Here is a 14,917-nt window from a genome sequence, read left to right on the forward strand (position 1 = left end):
CCAACTCAGACTGGCAAACACCGGCCATCCGTTCTTCGCCATCGTTCTCCTCATCTCGCCGTTGCCGAACAGCTCCCAACCGCCACCACCTCCTTGAACTCCTTGTCCACTAGCTCCACCCCCGACCTGTCGTGGTTGTACTGCCAGCTTTGCCAACGCTAACAATACGCGTGCAGCTACGTATATGACAATTTGCTGAGACACAGAATTGTGAATTGTGCGACCAAAGACGGTGTAGCCGCCTAGAAGGCCGGCGAGGAAGGAATCGTAATGTCGCTCTTTACCGGTCGGGGACGCGTGTCGGAGAAAGATCATGCAGGATTTGTAGACGAGGGCGAAGAGGCCGAGGTTACGGGCGTGTTGGCGGGTCGCTTTGTAGACGAGCAAGGCTTTCGATCGGAAACTGTTTGGCTTTTGTCAGCATGAATACTTTCTGATTATGGAGTGGAGAAGAGGGTTGGTGGTAAGGGAAGGTCTACGTACCTTCCAGATCTGAAGAGGAAGATCATTCTGCAGCCACGCGTCAGCAATCCATCCCTCCATAAACGCACAATCCTGCGAGAACCTACACAAGCGCATGCGGAAACCGCACCTTGCTTCCGTACACGATGCCATTCCTCACACCTTTTACCAGCGTGAGGATATCGTGGTACTTTGGATCTAGCACAATCCTGTCGAGCGCAGCCTGTTTGTACAGTCAGCTCGCGTTGAGAGAATGCGATATCCGAAGGGTTGCAACATACCTCGAGAGCGTGTAATCTGTCCATGTCGATTGTATGTGTGTGTTATGGCCTGAGTGTTGTGTTCTGTCTTTGCTGGATTGCATCCGGCGAAGAAGAGCCTCGGTCCAGCGCGCGCGCGTTGCGATGACGTTTGCCGCTACCTTTTACGGTCGCAGAAACCCTAGAGGAGAAAATCGAAGGAGTGAGGAGAAGAACAAAAGTACAGTGTACGTATCATGAGGCTGGCATGGAGACGAGAGCGAGGTTTGCGGTCGGGTATAGATAGCGCAGAGTCGCAGTCGCGGAATGGCTGCTGGCATCTGATCCTCGGCTCGCGTCACATTGCCGGTCGCTGCTTCCCCACATCCGTGGATTGGTGCAGCTTCGCGCTAAGAGAAGGAAAGGACAGGGGTGTTTGCGCTCTGACATGTGAAGGCATAAATATTTGGCGAATGTTGCATGTGCATGCGCTCTATAATCTAAGACTGCGGCTTTTTCTCTATACGCTCAATGTAACAATACATGGTATCTCGACGCTCCCGCCTGATGCTATACAAACGCCCCCAAACACCATGATATGCTGCTCGACGAGTTCCGCGCATCCAGCGCGAAATTCCGTAACGGTCCTACTCTACCCGACGAGTAGGCCATCGCTTCTTTAACTCTTCATATACCGTAAAGATGAATGCAGAACTGGGTATGGACCTCGCAACTGTGATACCACACCCACGGTACATGCCTTTGATACCGTGTTGCTTCCAAACCGCCTTTCCTACAGCGCTAAATGTTGACTTTCCGCCAGTCAATTGCTTGACATCTTCGGTCTGCATCCTCGACTTGATCGTGTCCGCAGGGTAGAACATGAAGTTGTAGGCTCCACCTGCGACAGAACCAGAGGCCATGCGCTGCCAGACGGGAATATCTTCGTCCTTGGCTGAAGTGCTGGAGCCTTTGAACAGGATCTTCATGCCTTCATAGCCACCGAACCACGCCGCGCCGCCTCCTGTCTCGCGAATCAAGGTTCCAAATTGTCCGTGCCAGTAGCCCTTGAGGCCCTGGTGACGATAGATAGAAGCAATGACTCCTCTGATAGTTGGTGCGGCCACGACGGTACCGCTCGTTTCTAGGGGAACTTGCATCTTGCATTTGACGAGTTCAATCGGTGTTAGGAAGAGTGAGGTGATGGCGCCTGCGATCATTCCACAAAAGAGCATGCCGGAATACGGCAAGTCTCGCTCAGGGTGTCTCTTCAGTTCAGGATAGAATCCCGAGGACTTGAGTGCATCGCCAGCCAGACGATACTGCATACCACATCAGCTTGATCCACTTCTCCATTGGCACGTTACTCACACTAAAGAACAAGGTGCTCGTCTCTACAGCAGCTCCTACCAGAGGCGCACTGATCCCCCGGTATATTCCAAGGAAGCCATCTTGCTGTAGGGACTTCTTGAAGCAGTCCAGTGGCCCGGTGTAGCGGAGTGGCACCTGGTCGGGCTGTGACTGCAGCCGAACCTTGACCGTATCGAAGGGGTACTCGATGTACTTTCCGACCACTCCTGCCGCGGATCCACAGAGAACGTCCTTCAAGGCCTCTTCTCCCTTGCCTATGGTATGCTCCGTAGCAGGACTCCGGACCTCTTCCATTATGACTGGGTTGGGCAGCCGGCCTCTTCCCCCCACCACCGACACCGGACTCTCTTGTGCTTCCATGAATGCGGAATGTGTGTGGCTCGTCAACGGATATGTGTGATTGTATTGAATGTATGGTTATGAGGCCGAGCGCATGTTGCGTGCGAAGAGTCGTGGGCGGTGAGAGGGCGCGTGGCTACTGTTATGAATCGGAGCCCATGTCAATGATGGAGTACACCGGTAGCGTTTGCGTTATGGCGAGTGGAGGAAGGTTCGGAAGTGTGTAACACGACGAAGAGAGTTTGCTCGAGGGAGCATGTAGCGGGCCGTGTGTGCGACGGGGATGGAGAAGATGATAACGCCCAACGTTGTACCAAACAGGGTCGACCTTTCTTTAGCTAGCCTAGGAAAATTCTGCAGTATCGGAAGAAAGTATTACAGGAGTGGAAAGCGCACAGCGCCTACTAAGCCAGACCATTCTGCATGCGCGAATAAAGTATGGGCGCAACGAGCAGTTGGGAACGCGCTCCGGCCGCACTTCTGCTGATGCAGCTTATCAGATCAGTTCGATCTGATAACGTTTGAGTTGGGCGGGATTTGGGGATCCCTGGCTGGGAGCCCGCGCCGGCAAAGTGCGCTAGTTATCGATAATCGGCATTAACTTTTCTCGCGCCGCCGTGTTCTGGGTTCGAGAACTTCTTGCGAGATCCACCGGTCGCGCAACACTACAACCATGTCTGAATCTGTGACAATCGAGGCGCCTCCTGCGACGGAAACTGCTCCTGTCAAGGGCATGAAAAAGAACGGTATGCGACAGCTGTGTGCAGTATACCATTGCGACATGGCAGTCTAACTTTCCCCAGGCAAGCAATGGCACGACAACAAGGGCCCCTTCCGACCAAAGGCTGGCCAGACCTCATGGGAGAAGCGCAGTGAGGAGAGGAAAGCGCTCGCTGCTGTCAAGGCGAAGGAGAAGGAGCTGAAGGACGAGAAGGAGTCTGAGAGACAGGTAGGAAACCACGACTTTTGGTTACAAGTAGACAGGAGCTGACTGTGCAATAGCGACGAGTCGAAGCTATCAAGACCAAGCGCGCCGCCAAAGCAGAACGAGAGCGATTCGCCCAGATGGAGGAGAAGATGCACAAGAAGCGCGTCGAGCGCCTGAAGAGGAGGGAGAAGCGCAACAAGATGCTGAAGTCATGAGCTCGGGTCGGATAGATTAGAGCTGAAGCATAAAATGCGGTCAAGGAAATGCCGCTTCGGGAGGATGTAGAGAAGGTGCAGAGGCAGGCGCGACTGCACTGCCTAGAGACTACCGGGAAAGCAAGAGCAACCGGAACCAGCCCAGATAAGTCCAGTCTGTAGGGCGGGATGCGAGCAATGATACCCTATCGAGACTTCCCACAGTGGAAGACGGAGCAAAAAGCAATCATATTAGAACCTTGCCCATGAGTAAAGAAATGAAATGCCATTCCCTACTGAAAGTACCATAACCATGGACGTGGAATCACCTATACAGGCAACTTGCAATATAATATCTGCAAAACTACAATCATCATGACTGTCTAGGCTGTTTCATGACTCTCTTCACATGCGCTTCCCCAGCTGGCTAGCGGAAGGAGACCCCTGCAATGACACGCGAAACTCGGAAGTCGATCTTGGAACCCAGCAGCACCGACAACTGCCTCGTTGCGCCGACCCAACCACCACCATGACATGGACGGACAGCTTCACCTCCATGCTGGCCTGGCCGACCCCAGATCGTTCCGTCCCAACCTCTACAGCTCCCGTTCGGCGACGCGCGTGACGACTGACCCCGAGAAGAAGTCGCATTCCCACCTGCACAAGCACAAGTCGTCGCGACACCACCACGACCGTCACGATGACCGGCACCGCCACAGCTCCAGCCGACGCCATGCGGCCAAAGAGGCGATGCAGTCAGCCATCCAAATACAGCCGCCCACTAGCTTCGGAGACCTGCTGAGGCAGGCGCGAGGGAGCAGAGACACGAGCCCCAGTCACAGTCGCAGGGAGAGCGTCGCACCAGGGCAGGCAGATGGCAGCGTGCATGGGAAGGAGGAAAGCACTCCAGGCATCACCATCCCGCCGCGGAGACCAATCCGGCAGGCAGATGTGGAGCTAGAGGCTAAGAGAGTTGAAGCTAGAGAACGGTGCGTCTGCGTCATTCACTATCAACCCCCATGATGCTCCGTAGCGTCCCCCCAAGATGTCTTCTCTAACATGGCCCGCAGAGACCTTCGTGCGGTTCTGCAGACCCTTTCCGACCAGTCCCTCAAGACGTCGCGCCGTCTAGACGACACCTACTATTCCATCCTCGAGAAGGTCTCCGTACTGCGCCAGACCATCGGAACACTGCAAGAGCTCTCTGGCTTGACCAAGGAACTCCACGAAAACTTCGAGTCGGACACCACAGAGTTACTGGAGGATGTGACTGGCCAAGTAGAAGCCTTCGATGGCTTCAAGACACAACAGGAGCAAGTGAGCGGATTAGAAGAGCGCATCAAGGCGGGCAAAGAGAAAGCCGATGCGCTGACGGCGAGGCTCGAACGAGCGAAAGAGCGTGTCGATGCGAGGGCCAAGTCGGAAGCGCAGTGGCAGGCGAAGAACACCCGTATGGCTATCCTCATAACCTTCTTTTGTTTCCGTCCCAACTGACATAACACAGATCGAGTGCGCATATTCTGGGCTGTAGTGGGCTTTGTAGCTGCACTCATACTGGCTCTCGTTTTCTTCCGCCCGTCGCAACCGGCCGATAACCCACACGAACCGAAGAACACACTCGATCCTGCGACCAGAGAGGCAATCTTGAATGCCGACATTCCAGACATAGCGAAAGAGGCAATCATAGGGCCGTCATCCAGTACTGCAAGTCCAAAAATGGAGACACCCGAATCGCAGCCTGTACTAGATGACGATGAGAGACTGCGCGCATTCGACGAGTTGTAATACTTCGAGCTACTTTCCTGCCCCCTTTGCTTTCGAACACCAAGATACCCCTGCGATAGTTTTGCCACGTCCAATATCAATCTCGAAATGATCAAGTTCTTTTGGTGTTACCGTCCATATCATCCTAGCCGTCAGGAGACCTATCACTGTTGTATGACACAGGTATATCCGCGTGCGTTGCAGATCGTTGAACACAGCGTTAGGTGTTACTAGGCAGGACGCCTTGCCAAACCATAGCCAATGGTCAGAATCTGTACAACACCTCAGCCGCTTTTGGCCCACCTAGCCCAAGCCACCAAAGCCACTAGCCCAGCGGCCTCTCGTATGTAACAGTACTTAGTCCTGTCGACTCCTCGCAGATCTTGACACACGAAGCTATCGCTGCTCTACCGGATCCTGAGCATGGCTTCATCTCGCTCTGCCACTATGCGTTCGCTGGAGCTCAGCCAAGAGTACCTTTCGACGGCCACTGCTCCAGTCAGAGCAGACCCACTTGCAAGCAGCCTCAAGCAGGATCGTTTACATGGTATCCCGGATCACGGCCATTCCACTCATAGCGAAAGGCTACTCGGTAACAACCTAGCATGGAGTTCAGAAGGACCAGAATCCGTATCTTCGAAGGAACAGGCTATTGTCCGAACGCACTACGATCCCCCGAAGCGTTCTGGAAGCTTTCACTGGGGAGATTGGCGGTGGGAGATCGCATCTGCACTTTTCAGTTTTCTATGCATTGTCGCCATAACAATCATATTGAAAGTCTACCAGGAGAGACCCTTGTCCAATTGGCATTTTGTTCATAACATTACGCTGAACACAGTTGTTGCACTTCTTTCGACCTTATCGCGGACAGCCCTGATAGTACCAGTTGCATCATGCTTGAGTCAACTCAAGTGGATTCATCTGGTTAGGTCACCACACCCGCTGCGAGATATGCAAATCTTCGACGACGCTAGCCGTGGACCTTGGGGGTCTCTGGAACTTGTTTGGAGATTGCATCTCAAAACCAAGTTGGCAACATGGGGTTCTCTCATCACGGTACTGTCCCTCGCCATGGGCCCCTTGTCACAGCAGTTGCTTTCGTATCCTTCAAGATTGCGTTTCGACACCTCTGGTGCGACTTTCTACAAAAACCAAATTTATGATTCCGGCGCCGCCAGGGGCGTCACCGGACGAGGTGTTATCAGTAAGTTATATATGTAACTTCTTTAGAAGCCGTTCCAAGCTTACAACCCGAACAGGGCGGATGATGGACCCCAAAATACAAGGCGCTATCCTGAATGGGCTCTACAATCTCAGTGCACCAGTGCAAGTTGAATGTCAGACTGGAAACTGCCAATGGGACGACTTCACAACCCTGGCAGTGGCTAGCAACTGTACGAATGTCACATCCGCCTCGGAAATTGTCTGTGGCAGTATACACGCAGGAAGAAGCTGCAATTATACAACGCCATCTGCTTTCTTCATTGAGTCGTCTTCCCATCAAAGCTCAGGTGGCGGAGGATCAACTCAATTCAACAGTACCGCTCATATACAGCGCGCATCTCAAATCGGCAGCGTACTCAACAGCACCATCGTCAGTTTCGCTACCGCCAGCATGGTGTCGCCTTTTAGCATGGACAATCCAGACCTCACTGAGTGTGACATGCGTTGGGTCGGTCGGCATGTCCGTAACATGAACGTCGTGAACGGTACCTTCAACCCTGGAATCATACAAGACTATGAACTTTACGGCATCGCCAATCCATTCAACCCGGACTATTGGGTCTCTTTCAACGTCTCGAACGAGACTACAACATTCCCCGGTAACACAACTTTCAGCGTTGGTCCAGTCGACAACGAGGGAATGATGACGTTTCTCTCCGGTATATTTTCCTCTACAATCAAGGACGCGTACGGTCTTGCCTTGCAAAACTCTACAAATCTCACACAGACTGTGCAAGCTATTAGCACTTCAATGACGTACGCCTTCGGCCAGGGGCCTAGCAGTATCAACCTCCCTGGTAGAACAATCACGACGGAGCAATACATAAAAGTCCACTGGGTCTGGATAAGCGTACCAGTTATTGAGGTCATCATGGGCATTGCGTTCTTCGTAGCTACGCTCGTACATACATGGAGGAGGGGCGTAGTGGCCTGGAAGAGCTCTGCTATCGTACCGTTATTCACGCACATTGAAGGATGGCATCCCGAAGAAAGTCGAATGGGCAGCGCAAGAGAGGTGGAGAAGAGAGCTACAGAGATGAGAGGCTTGCTAGAGAGGGATGAGGACGGTGGGCAGAGGTTCAGACGCATGGATTCATGAGCTATCCTAGAAGCCACAAGATGTACGACCATGACAATACGACACCGACGCCGATGAAACCCCCCAGCTCCGCACCTGACGATAGGCTGCGTGTTGCGATTCCTGCGATAACCGCTACGACTGTCGCGATGACGAATGATAGGGCTAGCGGCCATGCTAGATACGTTTTGTCGACTACATGGCCGATGCACAAGACTTTCCGCTTCGGCGATGCCTCTGTGTTCTCCACGTCGAACGACCCCGTTTCGTGGAACATCCTCCTACTCTCACGTAGTAGCCCCGGTCGCAGCAAAGCAGCTGAAAGTGCATGCGACGTCTCGATGATTTCGAAGTACACTTCCAGAGGAAAAGTGGTCCGTTGGAGATTGGGCTGGATTGAGTCAACGTACGAAAAGTCTTATCAGGTCTGGTGAGATAGACTTACGGGGATGATCTCGCATATCTGAACGACGGGTCTCTGGCACCATAACCAACGCAACATGACACGCTCCGTCGAGCTGAAATGTTGCTTGTAGAACTCTTTAAGATGGCGTATTTGCTGCTCCGTGTTGGGTGCTTTGGCTTGTTTGTCGAGGTAGTTACGGGCGTGTTTGGTGTATCCAATCCAGACATTGGGCTCTCGGCTGATTCCAGTAGCATTCATGATTCCATCATTTGGACTAGCAGTGACGGGCATGATTACTCGAATGACACATTCCCTTCATGGTCTGCACGGATTGTGTTATACACGACAGGCTGCAATACATGATTCCGATCGAGCACCGCCTCGACATATCAGGTCAAGGGTTTACCACTTGAGCATCTTGTACAGCGAATATGTTTCTTTGTCTATGTTACCTACTATTGGTGATTATGGTTCATCCTGCGACAAAATGATGTGTGCAGTCAGAAGAGATAAACAGTTTGCTTGTGCAACCATCCAAAACGCGCTCTATTAATAGCTGCAAGTCATGTCTTGGCTGCATAGAGAACGTCCGACGTGACATTTTCGTAGAGTTGAACAAATTGTTTGCCTTGCCTACAATTTGCTGCAACGCGCCATTGGTCAGTCGCGGGTGGCATTCGCCTTAGCTACGGCAAGCACGCTGCTCCTGCTTAATCAAAAGGCTGCCTTGCCCTCTTGTGAGATCTTACGGCGGTCGTTTCAGTTTGTGCTGTTCTCTTCGACGTACTTTCGGCTCATAGCATTGGCGCGAAGAGATCCCGATAAGACGCGTACAGAGAGGGACCTCGGTCGCAGCTATGCAGCCGCACTCCGGTGGCAGGCAACACTGTTATCTCGCTATGCGAGGTAAACCAACTGCGTATCAACACGACGAACCCCTTGTAGACTCTGACTCGGGTTCTGAAGTTCCTGAGTATGAAGAGGATACTATATCGATATTACCACCTGCACCATCATGCGACAGTGGCTACGGTGGTTCCCCTAAAGGCCGAACCGAGAGAAGGCACCGGTCTGAGTCAAAGGCGCACTATGTTCTCGGTCTCTCGACTGAGCTCCCCTGGGACAACCCCACTTGTGCAATCCCGCCGGCACTTGTTACCAACCAACGACGCGACGCCAACGAGCGACTTACAACTTCTGAAATCCATACGTACCCCCCCAATCAGGTCCTTTCGAAGAGAGAAGTATCGTCAACACCAGAGCTTACCAATAGACGCCAACCTGAGCGGTCATCTCCACCAAACAAATCTGTCAAATCGCGTGCGGCTGCTTCAGATCCGACAATATCAGTCACAGCAAGGTCATCAACAAGTCTTCTTCATCGGTTCACTTCCACAACACGGCAAGCGTACGACACCGTTCATGTAAATCCATTTCCAAGGGTGTTGAAATCGCTCAAGTGGCAGATGCGGACTCACGGACATGTTAAGACACCAGCACCAGGATCACACATAGCGACTACAACCTCAAATAGCCCAGTACATCGGGCCCCACCAGAAGATAATGGCAGCCACCCTAATGGGGAGGATGATGGGATTACGCAATGGATTACTGCAACTGAAGATGCTGGTTCTTTAGCACTCTCGACAAGAGCAGATGCGGTCATGAGCATGGACAGCTCACTGATCGCTCCGGTACAAAGCCCGAAACCAGGAACCACACCCAGACCGTCTACTAGGTCGCTCGTACTTGAGCTCTGGTCTTATTTACAGGCAGAACATCACCCTTACGAGACGTTTGAAACGTGGTCGGAAGGTGACAGTACGGAAAATAATGCGGCGGATATAACATCGACCTGCACAACGACCGACGGCTCTAGATCAGACGACTCCCCGAAGAGCGCCACAACGTCCCATAGTACTACAATCGGAGCGCGCAGCAAAGCCTTCCCTTTGCCCAGCTGGGCAAATCCAAGGAGATATGAGAAAGAGGATGATGATGAACACCCGCGCAAGAAGCCAAATCGCGAGCAGGAGCCTTTGGAGCTTGGATTTAACTCGTCTCCTACTCACATTGGACAAATGCGATGTCCAATGTCCGAGCAACATGGATGTCAGGGGACCAACACAACAATTTCAGAGCTCATGCGAAGTCTCATGAATCGTCACCGAATAGTAATATGCAAGGAATGTTGTACGCGGCTACCTATTCGAGACGACGAGAAAAGGCCAGCGGACTTACTCAAGAGGCACGCTCTGGCAGGCTGCGAGTGGCGCTGCATCGGCGATTCTTGTGGTAAGGGTTTGGACGACACTGCGTCTCATCACCGCCGCAGTGAACAATGCCCCTCGTGGGCGACGCTCACTAAAGAAACAAGATGGAGGTTCATATGGAGACTGGTAAATCCTGAGTCAGATCCTCCGAGTCCGAACTTCCTTCCGGGACCCAGTTTTGAGCATAGTCAGGAGAGAAGGCCTGTCAAACGACAAGAACGAGCTGGAGGAAACAACATATGCGCATACATTATGCGAGAGATCGAAGCCAAGGAGACACGCATCTCTGCATTGGAAATCGACTTGGCAGCGGCCAGGAACGAGACTGGACATGTACAGCAACAAAGCAGGGAGAAGGTCGCTAACCTGGAGAACATCATTGAAGATCTCTTAGAGCGACTGTGTGACAACGGAATCGGTCTACCATGCTCACTGCAGAAGAGGCTTCAAAGTGAATGTCCTGAAGCTACCACGGGAATTCGTGCAAAAGATGTGCAGGCAAATGTACGGGTTCCATTGACATCAATCCTTACGTCGAACCAGGGATACTACTCGGGGTCAGACATGGCATCAACTACCGGAAGCGTGTTTCATCAACCTTCAGGCGTATCGATGACTCCGAATCTATCGGCCACCTGGAACGATACCTCTCAGCACATAACTGGATCAAGTACAGGCTCAGGCTACTACAACACTGAGCTTGGTCATACGACTAACACGACGAACGCGATGTATCCTCCCAGTACCTACATTCAAAATTGGAATTCCGTGGGTCTAGGGGATGTTGCTACGAATGCACAAGGCGGCGAGTGTATTTCTTCCGAGACGTCGGGGACAGCACGGCCGTATCAGTAATCGAAGGAGGCCTTGTGCGAGAACCCTCCTGAGAACATGCTACGAGAAGTGTTCGGCTTGATGTTTCCGCGGATGCGTAAAGAGAGTCGGCTTCCGTTCAATGCATTTCGCGGTCACATACATCGTGTAGCTTTACTAGCGCTTTTACTGTATAATCTTCAACTGTCGCTCACTCTATTGTAATTCCAAGTTCTCATCATGATAGTTGCAAAATCCCCGATTTTGGTTATGAGCCTAGCGCGATATATTACTCACCTGCTTATGACTCCTTATACGCCGTGAATCTTGGCTAGTTCTTCATCAACTATAAACAGCATTTTCCCCTTAATTGCACTTCCATGGATGAGAAGCTCATGCGCTTCAGTCGCATCGCTCAGCCTCATCAGCTTCGCGATAACCGGATCCAATTTCCCCTCTCTCACCTTCTCTACGATCGCAAAGAACTCCGCCACTTCCTTCTTCTTTGGGTACTCGATATCAAGCGCCCAGAAGCTTACTCGCGGTGGCTGTAGTATTGCTTCGAGGAGCTCATCGACGTTCGCCAGCATCTTACTCCCATCCGCAGCGATGCCCCCCATGACTCCGAAGACGACCACTTTGCCGACGTCTTGCTTAGTTGCTACGAGGAAGTCTTGGACGCTCTTCTCACTGCCAACACCGTCGTATGCGACATCCACCCCTTTGCCATCCGTCAGCGCGTGAACCTGCTCCACGAGGTCCGGGGCGTTTCGGTCAAGCGGTTCCACACCCAGCGAGCGCACGTAATCGAATTTGCTCGGCGAACATGTACCGTACATCTTGATACCCATGTCGAACGCCTTAATAAGCTGCGCCATAGCTGTTCCCAATCCTCCACTCACACTCCCGATCAGGATGGTCGCGCCGGGTGTTAAATCGACACCACTGTGCTTCAGCAGGCCCCATGAAGTCATGTAGTTTAGCGGAAGTGCGCAATTTTTCAGCAGGTCGTCTCCCGGCTGCAGTTTCATGACTTCTTCGTGTGGCAGGACAATGTGTGTAGCATGTCCGCCGATGATGCTCAACGCTGCAACTCTGTCTCCGATGTTTAGTTCTCTTTCCTTTGGGATAGCATCGCCCAGCGCAACTATCTCGCCTACGAGGTCATAGCCAGGTGTGAAGCCGGGTGCCTTGGCCAGGGGATGAGGGTAACCGCCGACACGCTGAATGTTGTCGACTCCAGCAATGCCAGCAACCAGGATGCGAATGAGCACTCCGCCAGCAGACAGCGCGGCCATGGGATCAAATGCCTCCCATCTCAGCACGGATGGCTTGCCGAACTCTGTTATGATCCAACGGCCTGGTGAGGTTGGAGTGGGTGATGTATTGGGCGTGGAAAGCGATGGAGACATAGTTTGAATGAGCTGGGGAAGCGCTTGTTCTGTGAATGGAGGTTCCTGAATCGGTCAATAGCAGAAAATTGAGACTGTGTCAGCTACTTGTCAATAAAACGTATGTCTCGTACTACCGCCCGAACCTGTTTTGTCCGATTTCATAGTTTCACTAACAATGGCACGCCTTGCAGTAGGGCAAAGTCGCATTTATAATCTCGAATATCCGACTTTTGTCAGCAAGTACGAATTGTACATGCAGAATCATAGCGAATGAGCAGCGACCGGCCCCTCACACCACCAACTCCGGTCCTCGTTCGCCCTCTTCCCGGCTAACACCACACACGCCTAACACCATCTGCGCCAACAACCCCACTGCAAGCTCTCAGAAGCTCTTTCCGTCGACAGACTTGCGCTTCAATTTTTCAAGCTCGATGCCCTGCAGCATGCGTGCATTGATACACGTCATACCGGTAAAGAAATTGGGGTCCTTGGACCGGATCATGCACGACGCACCGCAGGTACCGCAGAAGTGATGGCCCATCCTCTTCGTTCCGAAAGAGTAAGACTGTGAACTAACATCAGCTGGTCTAATCTTTTGCAGTGCTTACTACGTTACCAGTGACATATTCACTTACCTTAAATTCCTCGATGCTACCGTTTGAGAAAACGATACGCTCGTTGGGCACATAGATAAGAAGATAACCGTTCGATACGCAGATACTGCAGTTGCATTCGACTAGAACCGCGCTGGGGTCGTCAAGCGGAGGAGACGCAGTGACAGAGTACTTGAACGCGCCGCAGTGGCATGACGCGTCGTAGGTTTTGGTTGGAGCGTCGGCTGGGGGCGCGCCAGGAGGACCAGTATCGGACATGATGTAGTAGTTGATGAAGCTTTGCCTTCCGAATTTGATTTGAGATGGTTAAAAACGGTAGTCTGTTTATTATGTACCTAGATACAGCAAGATGTTGTTGTTAGAGAGAGGATATTTATTGAGGTCAAGTGGCTGCTGCCTAAAGTGTCGCATTGCATCTACGTCCAAGCTGAGAAACTCCACTTCGCGTAAGAGTCGCGTTGTCATACGTAGGGCGCCCTGTTGCTAACGCGAATAGGATGTCCCTAGGTGTTCCAAGGTTGGCACACCGACCGGCTTCTAAGTACATAGCGCCTTCCCCATGAAATCAGCTAGCTTTGGAACACTTTCCTCAGTATCAGCATACAAATCGAGATGTCCTTTTCCTTCAATGACGAACAGTTCCTTCGGCTCCTTGGCCTTCTTGATTGCGTCCTTGCTGTAGCAAGCGGTATCGGCTGGGCCTCCATTACCCGTGTCTGCTAAACTTCCCGTAATCATCAACAGCGGTCGCGGAGAGATCCAGTCGATGAAAGCAAAAGAATCGTATGTGGAAAGCTTTTCGAAGCTCCTCACAAGCTGCAGGTTGTTACATTTGGGATGGTACCCGCGGGGTGTCGAATAGTATGACTTTGCCTCTTCGAAAACGTCTAGCGTGCTGAATGCGGCAGGCTTTCCTCCCTTGGCTTCAGAGATGCGCTCTTGCGCTGCAAAACTCAGGCGCTGATGCAGTGTTTCTGGGTTGATGTTTCCAGAGTCATCTCTCAAACCGTTGCGATGCATACCACCCAAGCAGACGCCGACTACGGTCGCCACAGCCTTCATGCGCACATCAGTCTGTGAAGCGAAGATTGCGTAGCCTCCAGAAGCACAGATTCCAACAACTCCGATCCTTTCGGGGTCAACGTCGCCGTCAAGAGTTGAAAGGAATGTTACGGCGCTCTTGAGGTCCTCGACTCGTTGGTACGGATCTTCTAGGTAACGTGGCTCGCCTCCGCTCTCACCTTGGAAGGCTGCATCGTACGCGAGAGTGATGAAGCCATGTTCGGCTAGCTTTCTGGCATATAATCCAGACGCTTGTTCCTTGATAGCTGTACCAGGATGGCCGATAACAAGGGCGGCATTTTTGCGGTCTGTTGCGTTTGGGGAGGGTAGGTATAGATCGCCGATTAGGTTGATGCCATGGCTGAGGAAGTTAACTTTGCGAACAGTGGCCATCGCAGTTGATGCGTAAGAAGAATCGGTCGCTTGGTAGTTCGTGGAAGCAAGTTGATAAGGATACGTAAGAAACGATGGTCTTATTCGTCTGTACGGGCTGCTCAAGGTTTCTGCTAAACGCTGACGTGAAATGCCAGGTGTTTATGTATTCTTGCCGAGAACATGTGTAGATTCATAGGGACTACGATACCGCCGCGATACTCACCATGCTCGTGTTTGAGCCTGTACTTTCGATTACCGCCCGGCTGAGGCTCCGTCAGCACTCATTCGTTCCCCAGACATTCATGTCGCATACCACGCTCAAACGTCTCTAGCATTAATGCATATTGCTAGGATGCCAGTACACGGATTTAGGTTTTAAGA

At 52.1% G+C, this 14,917-nt stretch overlaps 8 protein-coding genes across 8 annotated transcripts; 3 read left to right on the forward strand and 5 right to left on the reverse strand.

Annotated features, from left to right (window-relative positions):
• Positions 1 to 1,348: 1,348 nt before the first annotated feature.
• J4E79_009199 (uncharacterized protein) lies at positions 1,349 to 2,432 on the reverse strand (the record flags this gene model as incomplete). The annotated part of the gene is made up of 2 exons (XM_049358050.1): positions 1,349 to 2,023; positions 2,073 to 2,432. 2 exons carry the CDS (start codon positions 2,430 to 2,432, stop codon positions 1,349 to 1,351), a joined length of 1,035 nt encoding a protein of 344 aa, XP_049207649.1.
• A 652-nt stretch (positions 2,433 to 3,084) lies between these two features.
• J4E79_009200 (uncharacterized protein) lies at positions 3,085 to 3,554 on the forward strand (the record flags this gene model as incomplete). The annotated part of the gene is made up of 3 exons (XM_049358051.1): positions 3,085 to 3,157; positions 3,215 to 3,360; positions 3,414 to 3,554. 3 exons carry the CDS (start codon positions 3,085 to 3,087, stop codon positions 3,552 to 3,554), a joined length of 360 nt encoding a protein of 119 aa, XP_049207650.1.
• A 1,038-nt stretch (positions 3,555 to 4,592) lies between these two features.
• J4E79_009201 (uncharacterized protein) lies at positions 4,593 to 5,318 on the forward strand (the record flags this gene model as incomplete). Its single annotated transcript, XM_049358052.1, has 2 exons — positions 4,593 to 4,983; positions 5,038 to 5,318. The coding sequence occupies 2 exons, from the start codon at positions 4,593 to 4,595 to the stop codon at positions 5,316 to 5,318; spliced, it is 672 nt and encodes a 223-aa protein (XP_049207651.1).
• Positions 5,319 to 6,368: 1,050 nt separating this feature from the next.
• J4E79_009202 (uncharacterized protein) lies at positions 6,369 to 7,620 on the forward strand (the record flags this gene model as incomplete). Its single annotated transcript, XM_049358053.1, has 3 exons — positions 6,369 to 6,501; positions 6,557 to 6,720; positions 6,853 to 7,620. 3 exons carry the CDS (start codon positions 6,369 to 6,371, stop codon positions 7,618 to 7,620), a joined length of 1,065 nt encoding a protein of 354 aa, XP_049207652.1.
• A 400-nt stretch (positions 7,621 to 8,020) lies between these two features.
• J4E79_009203 (uncharacterized protein) lies at positions 8,021 to 8,296 on the reverse strand (the record flags this gene model as incomplete). The annotated part of the gene is given in 2 exon segments (XM_049358054.1): positions 8,021 to 8,026; positions 8,045 to 8,296. The coding sequence occupies 2 exon segments, from the start codon at positions 8,294 to 8,296 to the stop codon at positions 8,021 to 8,023; spliced, it is 258 nt and encodes an 85-aa protein (XP_049207653.1).
• Positions 8,297 to 11,402: 3,106 nt separating this feature from the next.
• J4E79_009204 (uncharacterized protein) lies at positions 11,403 to 12,389 on the reverse strand (the record flags this gene model as incomplete). Its single annotated transcript, XM_049358055.1, has 1 exon — positions 11,403 to 12,389. The coding sequence occupies one exon, from the start codon at positions 12,387 to 12,389 to the stop codon at positions 11,403 to 11,405; it is 987 nt and encodes a 328-aa protein (XP_049207654.1).
• A 478-nt stretch (positions 12,390 to 12,867) lies between these two features.
• J4E79_009205 (uncharacterized protein) lies at positions 12,868 to 13,357 on the reverse strand (the record flags this gene model as incomplete). Its single annotated transcript, XM_049358056.1, has 2 exons — positions 12,868 to 13,050; positions 13,121 to 13,357. The coding sequence occupies 2 exons, from the start codon at positions 13,355 to 13,357 to the stop codon at positions 12,868 to 12,870; spliced, it is 420 nt and encodes a 139-aa protein (XP_049207655.1).
• Positions 13,358 to 13,636: 279 nt separating this feature from the next.
• J4E79_009206 (uncharacterized protein) lies at positions 13,637 to 14,554 on the reverse strand (the record flags this gene model as incomplete). Its single annotated transcript, XM_049358057.1, has 1 exon — positions 13,637 to 14,554. One exon carries the CDS (start codon positions 14,552 to 14,554, stop codon positions 13,637 to 13,639), a length of 918 nt encoding a protein of 305 aa, XP_049207656.1.
• Between the last annotated feature and the right edge of the window lie 363 nt (positions 14,555 to 14,917).

This window comes from Alternaria viburni (assembly GCF_023758015.1).
Source record: "Alternaria viburni strain BMP 2772 chromosome Unknown scaffold_23, whole genome shotgun sequence".
In the NCBI taxonomy this organism is placed as follows: Eukaryota; Fungi; Ascomycota; class Dothideomycetes; order Pleosporales; family Pleosporaceae; genus Alternaria; species Alternaria viburni.